Source organism: Gouania willdenowi, chromosome 15 (assembly GCF_900634775.1).
Source record: "Gouania willdenowi chromosome 15, fGouWil2.1, whole genome shotgun sequence".
Classification (NCBI taxonomy): Eukaryota; Metazoa; Chordata; class Actinopteri; order Blenniiformes; family Gobiesocidae; genus Gouania; species Gouania willdenowi.
Window position 1 is genome coordinate 14,570,083 of NC_041058.1, and position 13,760 is coordinate 14,583,842.

Below are 13,760 nucleotides of genomic sequence, written 5' to 3' on the forward strand. Positions count from 1 at the left end.
TCTCTGTATACTCTGACCTGGCCTTTCCAATGTTCATATATAGTTTCCAACTTTCTCTCTCTCTTAGTCTGTTCATCCTTTTGAAATAGAAACATTTTCTCGGTGGGCACACTAGGCCGTTCTGATCGCCTAGGTAATGTTTCAATTGCTGCTTCATCAATTTCACATTGCGACTCCTCCAGTTGTTCATCCATACCTTCGATTTTGAGAGCGATTGCTTGTCACCTTATCCTTAGTTCGTTGCTCCAACTCGCTGCTCCGCGCCGTAGCCGTGCCGTTCCTTGAGGTTGCTGACAGCTCGTTGAAGCACGAGGTGAAGCACTTTAGCTTAGCGCGTGCTTCTCTCCACGACCAGCTCTCACTCTTCTTGGAGGTAAGCTCTTACTGTAGCATACCCCCCCGAATGAAGGTTGAGACTTTACTGATGAAACAGGTTTATTGTCAGGAAACTTCAAATTCACCGTAAGAGCTGAAATATATAAAAACAAAGTATAAGCTAAACGCTAAGCTCTTACATCTCTGCATAAAATCCTACACGTGCATAAGTTCAAACAAACATCACAGAACCCAACAAAAGTACAACTCTGGACACACCAAACATTGATGCAGCATTATCAAACATTTTAAACGTACCTTGTGCCTCTTCAAGGGGGTAACTAAACATAAAATCACTTTTAAAACCGCTCCGTGTCATTTTCTCACACTTCTCCGTATGTTTCCATCACTCCACTAAACACTCCTTCACCAAAACCAAAACAGTTTGTGGTGCTTTTATCAGTTTGTAAAACACAATAGAGAAGTTCTCGAAGATTCTCAAGCTGTTTCAAACGACTTCTTTGAATGTATTGTAACGCTAACAGACCCTCTGCTCTTTGCCTCTCAGCTGTACAATCAGAAGACTTTTTTTTAGCAAAACAGATTTTACAACATAAAACCTCTTTGGTTTTCATTGACAAAAGGATATATTTATATAAGGCACAGGGAGAGTTTGTTGTTCGGCTCAGATAGAAAAGACTAAAGGGAAACAAAGATAACACACAGGATGTCTAAAACTAAAAACCAAAGGAATTAAATTAAAATCCTCCACAACCCAGAGTTAGAAAAGAATACAAAAAGGCAGCTGTGAGGCAGCAGGCTACAGTATGGACTAGTTGTCTGGTTTGTTGCTTGGATCGTTCTTAGGATTCTTTGTCCTCAATGGTTGCATCTCAATGTCTCTCAGTCCTTCTCCCATGGACACCATCACCATGGAGACTCTGGATATGCCGGAAAACTCGAAGGCAAACGTCGCATAAAACACCATGACTATGATGCAGAACACCCACTCAACGATGGCAAAGGCGAGCTGTAGGGCTAAGCTCTCCAGCAAGAAGAAAGCAATGTCTGGAAAACGTGGTGAAGGAAAAATCTGCAAATGGACGAAAACCTGGACAGTTTGTTTCTGCTACATGTTTCAATATCAGGCGTGAGTTCAAACTTTGTGGATTAAAAGAGTGCCGCTTTTTTTTTTTTTTTTTTTTTTAAAGGATTTTTTTTGGCTCTAGTGGCCTTTATATGACAGTTGCTTGACAGGAAGGGGGTCAGAGAGAGACAAAATGATTCAGTTGTAAATATCTCAGCCCCTCCAAATACACACTAATACAAATTTATTTTTTTTAAACTTAGGTACAATCATTTCAGCCACAAACATTTGAGAATAAAGGCATCCTGTAGATCTGTGTGCAACACCACACCACAGTGACCTGTTTGTTGTACCTTAACCTCAGTGTGTTTTTGATTTTATTTAGTTTTTTCTTTAAAGGTGCTAATGACAACCAGTCTAAAACAGCTCAGGAAATGACCTTAGATCTTTGTGTGAAGCAAAATGTTATTTTGTAGGGTGTGTGTGTGTGTGCCACAGGAAGCTGTTTGGCTTCCTGTGGCACAGTATGGACTAGTTGTTTCTTTGGGAAGGGTGATTCTCCTTTGGTTGGTTGGTGTCAATTCAAAAAAATGTTGAAATCGATTTTTTTAAATCATGTTTTTTACCAAAAAAATAAATAAATGTAATGGCACTAACATATGCATAGCATGTAAACTCCCAGTCACTGTGTGTGAATGAACCACATCAGACCTTGTTAAACTACGTCACTCCTCAATGCATTTTAGCTTAAAAGATTTTCATAAAACATACTTAGCACTTTTATAGATGTATGTGGTTGTATGACAGTTTGATAAACATCCTACTTGTTTTTGATACTGGTGCTTGAATTACAGTTAGTTAGCATTTACTTGTTTTTGCAAGTTTAAAAAAAATAAATAAATAGTATTTCATACCATTTTGTACTTGTAAAGGTGAAATTTGTAATTATTGATATCAATATATATTGTATTGTTTAGTATTGGGATATATCGTATCGTGACATGCAAATCATATCGTAAGATCCATTGTGGTAGCACACCCCTACCTCTTACTGTACGTTGTATTTTTATTTACCAGCTTTTATAGATTGTCTCGTCTTAACAAACCTTACCACTACAACTTGTTAATTCTACACTTGTTTGCCAGCTACTCACTGATCAGTCACAGAACAACGAGCATGAGCAGTCCTCAATTTCCCAAAATGAGAAAAAGAATTAGAGAAATAGTGAACATCCAACTGTTATTGTCTGCCTGCTACTCAATAGTTAAAGTCAAAGCAGGTCCACCAGTCAATAGTTGCATGTTTTTTTTAATACAGTCTCGGCAAAAGCCAAGCGTGGTTTGAAAATATTCAAACTATTCACAGATTTTCAGGGCCAACCAATATTTTAATGTTGATACTTTGCAGTCTGAACAGAGCGTAATACTCTCTTAACCATGCACAGTATCTTTTCATTGTCTTGAATATCGGTAAAATATTTGTCATGCAGCTACATGACTGAGTGCGACATTGAATAAAGGAAGCAAAGATGGCTACATGTAACATTCATCTACTCGAAGCCTCGAAGACTGACATCTGTCAACAGCTGGAAAGGATACTGAGCACCAGAGCCACGAAGGCCAGCAGGGCCATGCAGAGCCGGAGGTGAGCCATGATGTACTGGCAAGTCGGTGGGTCAGCATTTTTTTCCTTTTTTTCCCTTTTATCCTTTTTTCTTTTTCTGACTCCACTCTGGCCAGTCTGTAGGTCAGCAGTGTCTGCAGCCATACAAACAGCATGGAGGTGGGAAAGGCAATGCCTGCTCCGACATAGTGGAGAACTTTGGCATTGTCCACCTGTTGTAGGAGAGGAAAAAGCAAAGTGTAACTATTTCTAAACATCAGAAACACACACAGTTGTCAATGAGGTTGTTTGATGGGGGTCGTCGTCACTGTAGAGGTAGGACCAATGTTCCAATAATCTAACTGATGACAACATCACTGGAGACTGGAACATAGGGATGACATCGTCACTGTGGAGACCTAGGACTGTCACTGAGTCCGTCGACACCCCTTAGCACTGCTTTTAAGAGGTGTCCTAGCTCTACAGCGAGGCATGGGGGTGGGGCTTCAAAAAAAAAAAAATCTGACGTTGCACACCATTGAACCAAGCAGCAGCCATGTTGAAAGTCTCAGCTCTGTCTGCCCCTGAACTGCAGAGATGTTTGAGCTACAGACACACAGACAGAGATTCCTTGCTTTATAGATTGATTAATCGCAAATTGAATTTTAAATCAAAGTCTATGTGACGGAGTAGCCCGTCAGTTAGTGAAGGGGGAGCCGCCACGACGATAATGCACACATATACATTTACACTCACTCAGACCAGCTTTTCCTTACCGCTTCATCCGTTTACCACGGTCCTCAGGGTTCGTGTCACCGCCACCGCAGCCGCCATGGGTGCACACTTGGCCGCTGCTCAACTACTTTCCCATCCATAGTTTCTCCAAGTTGCAAACATTTCACCGGTATACGCCACTCAGTCATACAACTTACCCAGCCAACCTGAGTGAATACGTCTTCCGCATTATATTGCGTCATATGCAGGGCGCGCATGAGTGACGTCACGGGATGTCAGGTGACTTTACGGTTTCAATGCAGAATTGTTTTATTTTCTCTTTTGGGGAATTTTTGAGTCATTAGTAAATAGATTATTGTGGTTAGTTCTTTTTGTAGTTTGCTAAAAATACTTATCTTGTGATTTCGTTTCTGTGTGTAGTGAGACTGTTGGTTTTCTTTATTTTCATTGTGTTGGGGCGGGGCCTCAGGCTATATAAAGGGCCTTCAACATGACAGATGGCAGTTCGATTTTAATAGATAAGGCAGTCGTGAGGTATCTCCAATCTACCAACCTCTATTTGAGAATCTAAAATGGAGTGACTCTAAGTGAACAGAAGAGGGCAGCATTACGCTTCTTTTAGTGTACAGCCTGCCGGAAACCATTAGAAGAAGAAGAAGAAGAAGAAGAAGACAGATGGCAGTGAGTGCTTGAAGGGGGAGCTGAGTACATGGAAGGTACCAATTCTTGGCAAGGACGAAGCAGGTTGTAAATATTGTAAATATTGTAATTATTATAGAAAGAAGTGCACGTGGATCTGGTTTTGGCAAAGTCATTTTTTTTTGTTTGCACTTTTGGGCGGACCTGCACAATAAATTCACCAGAACACGAAGCTGACTAAGCCATATCGTTTTCTTGTATCGAACCCACTACAGTCTAGAACTGTGCTACCTTTCATTAGGTGATTAATTCCACAATGTTATGGGATTGCTATAATGAGACAGTTCGAGACAAATGTAAAATCTGTTCTCCCTTTTAAGGTCAGAGACAAATTACACAGACAACAGACTCCAAGTGTTCATAAACAAGTTTCCCCAACAAATTGTATTAGCTGTGTGCTAGTGTCCTCTGTTTACCACCTTTTGCCATATTTAAAGCTATTGTTAAGTAAGGTTAGTGTGTGTTTGAACCAATCACGTGCTGTTTGCCTCCCACGCACAACGCGGTTTTTCCATTGACTCACACCGACACCGCCCAGAGTGCTGCGTTCAAGGACGCTTCAGAAAGGTCTAGTTTCCAAACAGACAGACTGTCATGCGCTTTAAAAAAAAAAAAACACGGCGTTTCTGTTTTCCTAAAAAAAAACATCTCGCTTACATTACATCATTTTCACTTAGTTGGTGCTTTTTAAAAAAAAAAAAAAAAATTAAAAATTAGATTTGCCTCTTTTAGATTTTAATTTGCACGTTCTCTCTGAATTTGTACCTAATGGATACTATGATGACTGCCGGAGGATGCCCTGCCCAAAATGAAAATCATATCCATGGGATTAGAAAGAGAACAATTTCGATGTAAATTTCCAAATGTGACGGGATCATTTTTGTAATAAAGACGTTTTTATGTACTGCTACTATTTTCAAAACTATGTACCAAGTGTTGAATTCTAAGAACTGAATAAACAGCCACAATATGTGTTTTGAATGAATTATCATTCAAAGTGTAAATAAGAATGGTAACAGTGTGTGTCGGTAGAATGCTCGTATCTCGTAATTATGACTTTCTATCTCATAATATTTACATCTTATCTTATAATTATGACTTCACTAAATCATCATGATGACTTTTTATCTCGTAATGATGACCATGCTCATTCATAACTATGACTTTACTAATTCACAATTTTTTGGCGTAAAAAAGCTTTTGTGTGTGTATTATGATGTGGTTTAGAGATTATAGCGTTTCAAGGTGAAGGAATGAGAATTTCCGATACTTTGTGGAGTCATTGAACGAGTCATCGGTCCACCTAGCGGTACAGTGATATTGAGAGGTCACACATTTGAATCAGTCAAAGGAAACACAGCAGGTACGTCTTAATAATGGTACATATCAATAATATATACACTTCAAGCTGCGGCCCGAATAACTGAGCATTTTCTGACATTATTTGTGCCCTTGCAGTTTTTAGTGGAGTGCTAGCATAGGTGTTAGCTTGTAACTTTAAAATGAACTGACGGTAGTAAGTTGTATTGATGACATTAATGACTTTGTTCATTCATATACCTTTGTGTGTGTGAGAAGTGGTGACAATGAATGCGTAGCAGTTATTTTCTATTCCATTGCGTTGGGTTATGTATTGTAGAGACACCACATAGCATCATAGGCTACTAGGGTTAGCCAGTGTTTCGAATAAACCTGTAATCATGTTTCATTGGGAGTAACTTCCGGTTAGGTTCATGTTTGCGCGTGTCATCGGTGGTTTTCTATTTAAATGAGACAGTGTTGCTGTCGTTGTTTTACAGGTACATACATTAATTGCATTTTGTATTATTTTCGACTGAGTCAGTCAGAAACCGTTATCTAGCAGGCCGCTCAATATTGTGATTTTTATTTATTTAATTTTATTTCACTTAATATAAACTTGTGTTTCCACTGCTTTAGTATAAAATGTGTTCAGGGCACTAAACGTATCTCAATGTTAAATAAAATTGTTGTTAAAAATGTTAATCAATGGTAAATAACATTTCAATTAATTCTAGTCAGTCGCCAGATAGCATTGTAACCAATGACTCCATAACACCAGTGGCTTGTTTAAATTGCCCAACATGAAGTCATACCTGTCAAACCTGTGTTCTCCAGCTTCAGTGTTATCTTATTTTGATATCTTTCTTTCCATTCTGATGTATTTCCAAAACGTAAAAAATGTATCCCAATTCTCACACCATTCACACACAGTGGTCACACCTTGCATCCAAATGATTAAAGCAGATCCCTCAATCTGCATTGTGAAGGTGTCAAAACCATTATTAATGATGTACAGAGCTGCTAAACCAGAATTTGTGTCACTGTCCAAATATGTAGGTGTATGTATTTATCAGTATTAACAACAAAAACAAAACAAGAAATAGCAATAGGGTGGAACACTTTTGTGCTCAGATTGTGTGTTTATGATCTTATTTTGAGCTTTTCTTTGGATCTTTTATATGTTCTAAGCTCTAGTACAGTGCCCGTCAGAAGTATGTATTCATATAGTGGGAGGGGCATAAGTAGAGTTGTCAAATATTGCCAAATGAATGTGTTTGTACAAAGAGGTGTACATACTCTGTAGTGTTTTAAAGGGGTTTATTTGTGGGTGCAAAGTAAAAATTTCCCTGGTTTAATTCCATGGGACATGTGCATGATGAATGTTTGTTGTTTTTAATTTTTATATTTTTTCTGTAATGTATGTTTTTATGTGTATTTTTGTATCTTTCTGTTGTTCTTTTTGTGCGTTTTTTTTTTGTATAATTATTGTTTATTGTTGCCTTTGTAGTGTAATTTTGGAGCCATTTTGTGTATTTTTGTATCTTTTTTGGTGTCATTTTTGTGCATTTCTGTTGTCATTTTGTGTATTTTTTGTATTTCATAACTTCCAAACAAACTGTCAAACAAACATTAAAATAAACATTTTGAAATGGCCAAATTACTCCAAAATAACAGATGCACACACTCTGGGTATTTGGAAGCCATTGTTTCAGGTCGAACAGAGACCGCGCCAGGGAGGTATTTGCTCAACAAATGCACAAGCATACAGAACTTTCTTGCTTTTATAGGTAGATACTGGTAATGGTGCATTCTTTTGCACATTATAATAATATACTGTGGCTGGGTTTCTGTGGTGCACTAGTACAACAGATGCATTAGCAGATTATAACAGGTTCAGTGAGCTACGTAAAATTCTGTTATAATCCATCCAGCCATTTAAAAAAAATTTTTTTTTTTTAAATCCTCACAATTTCACCCACTAAGCTTTCTGATCTATATTTAATTTACCACTTCAGAAAGAAAAACCATTATAGAAAATGCATTTATTTGATGGTTGAAATGAGTAATTGCAAATAAAAAACTATACATATGCAACAAATATGATCTGATTTCAATAGATCTATATTTAAATAGGAAACCAATGCTGGTTTTTTTTTTTTTTTCTTTTTTTTCCAAGAGGTAATCAAACTGACTACTGATTTAATCTAAACATTAACTTTTATTTTGGAAAATACACAGTTGTGCATGCAGTATGATCTCATTTTAGAGTTTGGATTATTTGTGTGTGTTTTTAGAGGATGGTTGAACTGAATTAGTGTAGTGTTGGAGGAGGGGCACATTTTATGAGGATCAGAGTTGAGGATTAAATGTTTAATCAGTCTGATTTCACCTGCATGGCTTGTTTTTGTAAACAGAGACAGTGTGTAAGACCGGCATGGTGTTGCTTTGTGGAGAAATCACGTCCCGTGCTAACGTGGACTACCAGAGGGTGGTGAGGGACACCATTAAACACATCGGCTATGACAACTCCGACAAAGGTAAGAATACAACTTCTAAAGGTGACGTAAATCAAGCTAGCACACACTATTTCTACTCAGCTCTCGCTCCTTTGTTGCCTGTCTTCAGGTTTTGACTATAAGACGTGTAACGTGCTGGTGGCTCTAGAGCAGCAGAGTCCAGACATCGCCCAGGGTGTCCACATTGACAGGACGGAGGAGGACATCGGAGCTGGAGATCAGGTTCATCTCTGCTCTACCTCGTGTCAATAGTGCTTCCTGTACAGGTTCACAGACATTTGACTAACACACGTGTCAAACTCAAGGCCCGGGGGCCAAATACAGCCCCCTTAGAGCATCAAATTCGTCCCGCTCGAGAAAGTAAAAATGATAGAAAAAACATGAAACATTTTGTAAATTACCGACTAATTCAGCTGTAGATATTTAAGCCCCTTCAAATACAAACATTCAATTCAATTCCACAATATCTGCAGAGCTCAGTTTTCCAGTTCTTATATCACACGACGGCAGTCATTTTCAATCTCAAATTGTTGAAAGAACTCTCAGTTTTTCCAAAATCTGGCAAATTTTCCTCAAATTATTCCACGAAAATTCCCAAAGTGGAGACTGATATAAAAACAAACGTTATAATTTATATGAGGAAATGCAAACCAGGGGACATTAATGTTGAGTTTGCTCTTTTTCCACCTAAAATCTGTATCTGTATTTAGCCCCTGAACTAAAATGAGTTTGACACCCCTGGGCTAACATATAGAGACAGACAGACCTGGTGTCACACACCCATTCACGCCGAGAGCCAATTTATGGGCTCCAATCAACCTAACGTGTATGTTTTTGGGCTGTGGGGGATCAGTCGGCAGACAACCCAAAGAAAACCCCTGTAAATAAAAAATGCAGGCTCTGTCAAACACAGGGTGTCGTCTAACTTTGTATCTCCTCTGCAGGGTTTGATGTTCGGCTACGCCACAGATGAGACGGAGGAGTGCATGCCTCTCACCATCATGTTAGCTCACAAACTCAACTCAAAGATGGCTGAGCTCAGGCGCGACGGACACATCCACTGGCTGCGTCCTGATTCAAAAACACAGGTGATCCAGAAAGGATAATCAGGGTTTTTGGTTCGCGCTCTCCAGATGTCAGCACCAAAATCCCAACATTTGAGACAACTGTGAACGTGTTTTTAAGGAACGAATTTTTTTATAAAAATAAAAACAAAACAATGATAACAATTGAAAAACAAAATAAAAATACATAAGATCTGTAGCAATGGAACCGGGGTGTTCCTTTTTCTATTCCCTTTCTTTCTTTTAGTCTCTTTTACACTTGTAATAATTCCTCCGATGTATCTCTTAGACAAAATCAGACCTAATCAGGATGCCTGTTTGTTTCACTCAGAGACAGTAAAATGCAAATATTATATTTAATCTTCTTGCAAAAGAGAATAAATGGCATGCTTCTGCCTTCAGGTGACGGTTCACTACGAACAGAAGGACGGAGCCGTGATCCCCAAAAGGGTTCACACCATCGTGATCTCAGTCCAACACGATGACTTCATCTCTCTGGAGGAGCAGCAGAGGGTCCTGAAGGAGAAGGTACAGCTTCACTAACAGCCTTAACCAAACTCTGAGCAATGCAAAGCCTCAACTGTTTTCATCAGGTCATCAAAGCTGTGGTTCCGGCCAAATATTTGGACGACAAAACCGTCTACCATCTCCAACCAAGTGGTCGCTTTGTTATTTGAGGACCACAGGTGAAAACTCATTTTAAAAAGATATTTAGCAGCAAATATTTTGGAAGGAAATTCTAAAATATAATTATTTTGTATTTCACTCAACAGGGCGATGCTGGTGTGACTGGTAGGAAGATCATTGTAGACACCTACGGAGGATGGGGAGCTCATGGAGGCGGAGCTTTCTCCGGTAAAGACTTTTCAAAAGTGGATCGATCTGCTGCGTACGCTGCTCGCTGGGTGGCCAAGTCTCTGGTTAAAGCCAAACTGTGCAGGAGAGTTCTGGTCCAGGTGAGCTAACCCAGGTTCCCCCAAACAGGTCCTGGTTAAAGTTCACATTCATGTATTCCACTGGGTACATGTGTTACAGGTGTCCTATGCTATCGGCGTGGCCCACCCTCTGTCTATCTCCTTGTTTACCTACGGGTCCTCACAGAAAACAGAGTCCGAACTGCTCCACATTGTCAACAAGAACTTTGATCTGAGGCCGGGAGTCATCGTCAGGTCAAACACTTTAATATGAAGCGATGCATCATTCTGGCTGCTTGGTTTTACTCCAAAAGTAATATGAAATAGCTTTTAATGATTCATAGAAAACAACTAGTCTGGGACACTCGGATGGACTGATCAATGGTTCATGGCTCAACTTTTCTGGGACACTCGTGTGGTCTATCCTTCTATCCTATTCTGTTTCTGTTCACTAACCCCAACCAGTCGAAGCGGATGGCTGCCACCTCTGAAACTGGTTCCGCTGGAGATTTCTTCTTCCCACTGTCACTAAATACTTGTTCGTTTGGATCTTGTTGGGTTCTTTCTTTCTTACTATGGACTTTATATTTTGCGCTATATAAATAAAGTAGAATTGAACTAGAAATGACATTAATGACAGCAATGGATGAATGTGATGTTGATAAATACGTACACAGAGAGCTTTACCTGAGGGTGTTTCATTGTTAGCAGATCGTAGACTGAGACTTTGATTTAGTGTCATGGATTGATTCTGCCTCTCCCAGTTTATTTACAGTGCAAAGCAGAGTACACCCAGGAGAGGGTGCCAGTCGTTCACAAGTCAAGCACACAGTCCTCATCAATTATAGACTCACTGAACCAAAACTGCATTATCAACACACAGCTCATGCTATGCTATTCCTATGTTTACATTTTTGTTCTATCATTAACTGTTTTCCTAATAGTTTGGGACGTTTTTACGATACAAATACATCAACTATGCTGAAATGTGTGGTTTGTCTGGATAAACACAGCGTCCCTTTATGCCACATGTGTCAAACTCAAGGCCTGGGGGCCAATTCCGGCCCTTTAGAGCATCCAATTTGGCCCGCAGGAGAAAGTCAAAATGGAAGAAAAATATTGAACTAATTTGGTTGTATATATCGCAGTCCTTCAAAATACACATTTTCAATTAAACTTTACACTATTTGCCAGCACTCAGTTTCCCCATGTTTATATTATATGTTGGAAATCATTTTTAAAAACAATGTGTTAAAATAACTCTACACTATTCCACAAAATTTCCACAAATTAATCACAAAATCAATTAAATTAGGCAAAGATCCTGACCTCTCACTTATTTCTTGGATGTTATCAGTGCCTTTATACTTTAAAGGCAGAAGTGCAAAGTAGGGCATATTATTGTTGAAATTTCTTGTTTTCCTGCCTATAATCTGCAGCCCACTTGAGATCAAACTGGTCCGTATTTGGCCCCTAAACTAAAATGATCTGCTTTAATGCGGATATCAAATCCTACACGTTCTTAATACAGTACATGAAACAAGTCTCATGTTGAATTGATGTCTTGATTGCTTTCCCCTCACAGGGAGCTGAATCTGAAGAGGCCTATCTACCAGCAGACCGCCTCTTATGGACACTTTGGCCGACCAGAATTTTCCTGGGAACAGCCTAAGAAACTTGTCTTCTGAATACTCAACAAGATGCCTCTGCAACAACTGCCTGCTTCTTCAACTGATGACCTTTTTTTAAAGTTAGGGAGAGATAAGACATCTTTAAGTGAGTCTCAGAGTGACGAGTAGTGGGACATTCTTTTGGTGAGAAGGGAGTCAGTGTCAAAGACATCTGAGAAACAGGTCTTAACTTTCCAGCACATAAACACTCATATTGTTTTTTTTTAAACTTAGGTACAATCATTTCAGCCACAAACATTTGAGAATAAAGGCATCCTGTAGATCTGTGTGCAACACCACACCACAGTGACCTGTTTGTTGTACCTTAACCTCAGTGTGTTTTTATTTTTATTTAGTTTTTTCTTTAAAGGTGCTAATGACAACCAGTCTAAAACAGCTCAGGAAATGACCTTAGATCTTTGTGTGAAGCAAAATGTTATTTTGTAGGGTGTGTGTGTGTGTGCCACAGGAAGCTGTTTGTACTGTTTGTAGAGACGGGTCATTAGGATGCAGTGGGATGTTAATGTGTGATTGTTCACCTGCTGGTTTGTTTTTTCCAACCTTTCTCATTTTTCTACCTGTAGGCCTTCTGCTGTGCATGTTTGAGAGTGATTTAGTCTTAATTTGGACTTAATTGTTCATCTCTGCTTTTCTTTACCATAGATAACCCACCACAGTCTTTTGTGGACCACTAAAGTCTTAACGATTTGGCATTGTTTAAAACCTGTGCTGCCCTACGTTGATGCCAACGCTAACATCCCCGGATCACTTTTTTTTTGGTCTGCCCCTTTCTTGCAAGTTCATGCTCAATGTGAAATTTAAGTTCATAGAATTTTTGTTTGTCAGCTTGCACCACAAATCTGTGAAACCAAACAATGTAAATAAACCATTTTCAAAAATCAATCTCTTTGCTGCGACATCAAGCCAAGATGCAACTCTTGTCAGTTTTTTTATTTATTGAAGGCATAAATGTATACAATCAGAAGACTTTTTTCAGCAAAATAGATTTTACAACATAAAACCTCTTTGGTTTTCATTGACAAAAGGATATATTTATATAAGGCACAGGGAGAGTTTGTTGTTCGGCTCAGGGTGGGAGGAGGTTTACACGTTTAAATTATATGGTAATGATCTACTGATTTTGGGATCATCGTTCTTGTAAATATTCAACCATGACTGAGTGAGGGACAGGAATTCTCCCAAGTTAGAGAAAAAAAAATTGGTGGATGTTTTACAGAATCTTAAACAAGCATTACATAACATTGACCAAAGCTACTAACAGACGACAAGAAAGATCTAACATTAACCTGAGTGCAGAGATAGAAAAGACTAAAGGGAAACAAAGATAACACACAGGATGTCTAAAACTAAAAACCAAAGGAAAAACAAAACACTCGGTGTTTAAATGACTGAATCAAAATCAAACAGTGGGGGGGCGCTAGTGGGCCAGCAATGGAGTAGGTCGTGTCTGTGGAGGCTCCCGCTAATCAATGCTAAAATTGTCACAAACTATTATTTCTTCGACCTACATGCGTATATCATTTACATCAGAAGGAAGTTAAGAGTGTAGGGTGACGCTTTGCCCACAAATTTCTGTTCGACATGGCGTCTAGCTTACGAAAATACAAATACTCCGGAGCTAACGCTAAGCTAACCAGGCCGAAAGCCACCGCAGCTAACCCAGAGGAGGCAGCTAGCCTGACTGAAGCCGAGGAACAAAGCACCGACGAGGAGCAGAATATCATCGCAGACTTGAAATCTCAAGTTATTCTGTCTATCAAAGAAGACATCTCATCTGTGATGAAAGAAGAACTCAGGAGAGCGCTCGTAGAGGACTTCGGCGCCATTAAGACTG

The 13,760-nt window shown here is 39.2% G+C and overlaps 1 protein-coding gene, 1 long non-coding RNA gene and 1 pseudogene across 3 annotated transcripts; 1 reads left to right on the forward strand and 2 right to left on the reverse strand.

Annotated features, from left to right (window-relative positions):
- Positions 1 to 417: 417 nt before the first annotated feature.
- Positions 418 to 4,007, reverse strand: LOC114476374 (transmembrane protein 150A-like). 2 transcript variants are annotated; one of them, XM_028467801.1, is made up of 4 exons: positions 3,782 to 4,007; positions 3,542 to 3,611; positions 3,002 to 3,238; positions 418 to 1,383 (listed from the first exon to the last, which is right to left on the reverse strand). In XM_028467801.1, exons 2-4 carry the CDS (start codon positions 3,561 to 3,563, stop codon positions 1,148 to 1,150), a joined length of 495 nt encoding a protein of 164 aa, XP_028323602.1. In that variant the 5' UTR covers positions 3,564 to 3,611; positions 3,782 to 4,007; the 3' UTR covers positions 418 to 1,147. The 2 variants fall into 2 exon arrangements, with proteins under 2 accessions (XP_028323602.1, XP_028323603.1); XM_028467802.1 differs by lacking the exon at positions 3,542 to 3,611 and having other exon boundaries at positions 3,782 to 4,006.
- LOC114476379 (uncharacterized) lies at positions 418 to 13,319 on the reverse strand. Its single transcript, XR_003675579.1, has 2 exons — positions 12,928 to 13,319; positions 418 to 935 (listed from the first exon to the last, which is right to left on the reverse strand). It is a non-coding gene; the product is annotated as an uncharacterized LOC114476379 (long non-coding RNA).
- On the forward strand, positions 4,339 to 12,808 carry LOC114476364 (S-adenosylmethionine synthase-like; annotated as a pseudogene).
- Positions 13,320 to 13,760: the final 441 nt, after the last annotated feature.

What these genes read in the sequence shown, in the direction of transcription:
- LOC114476374 (XM_028467801.1), bottom strand. Translation starts at nt 3,563, where the DNA reads ATGGCTGCTGCTTGGTTCAATG. An exon ending in GGCTGCTGCTTGGTTCAATG is followed by an intron (nt 3,239 to 3,541) that starts GTGTGCAACGTC and finishes CTCCTACAACAG; the next exon opens with GTGGACAATGCCAAAGTTCT. An exon ending in CTTCGTGGCTCTGGTGCTCA is followed by an intron (nt 1,384 to 3,001) that starts GTATCCTTTCCA and finishes CACGTTTTCCAG; the next exon opens with ACATTGCTTTCTTCTTGCTG.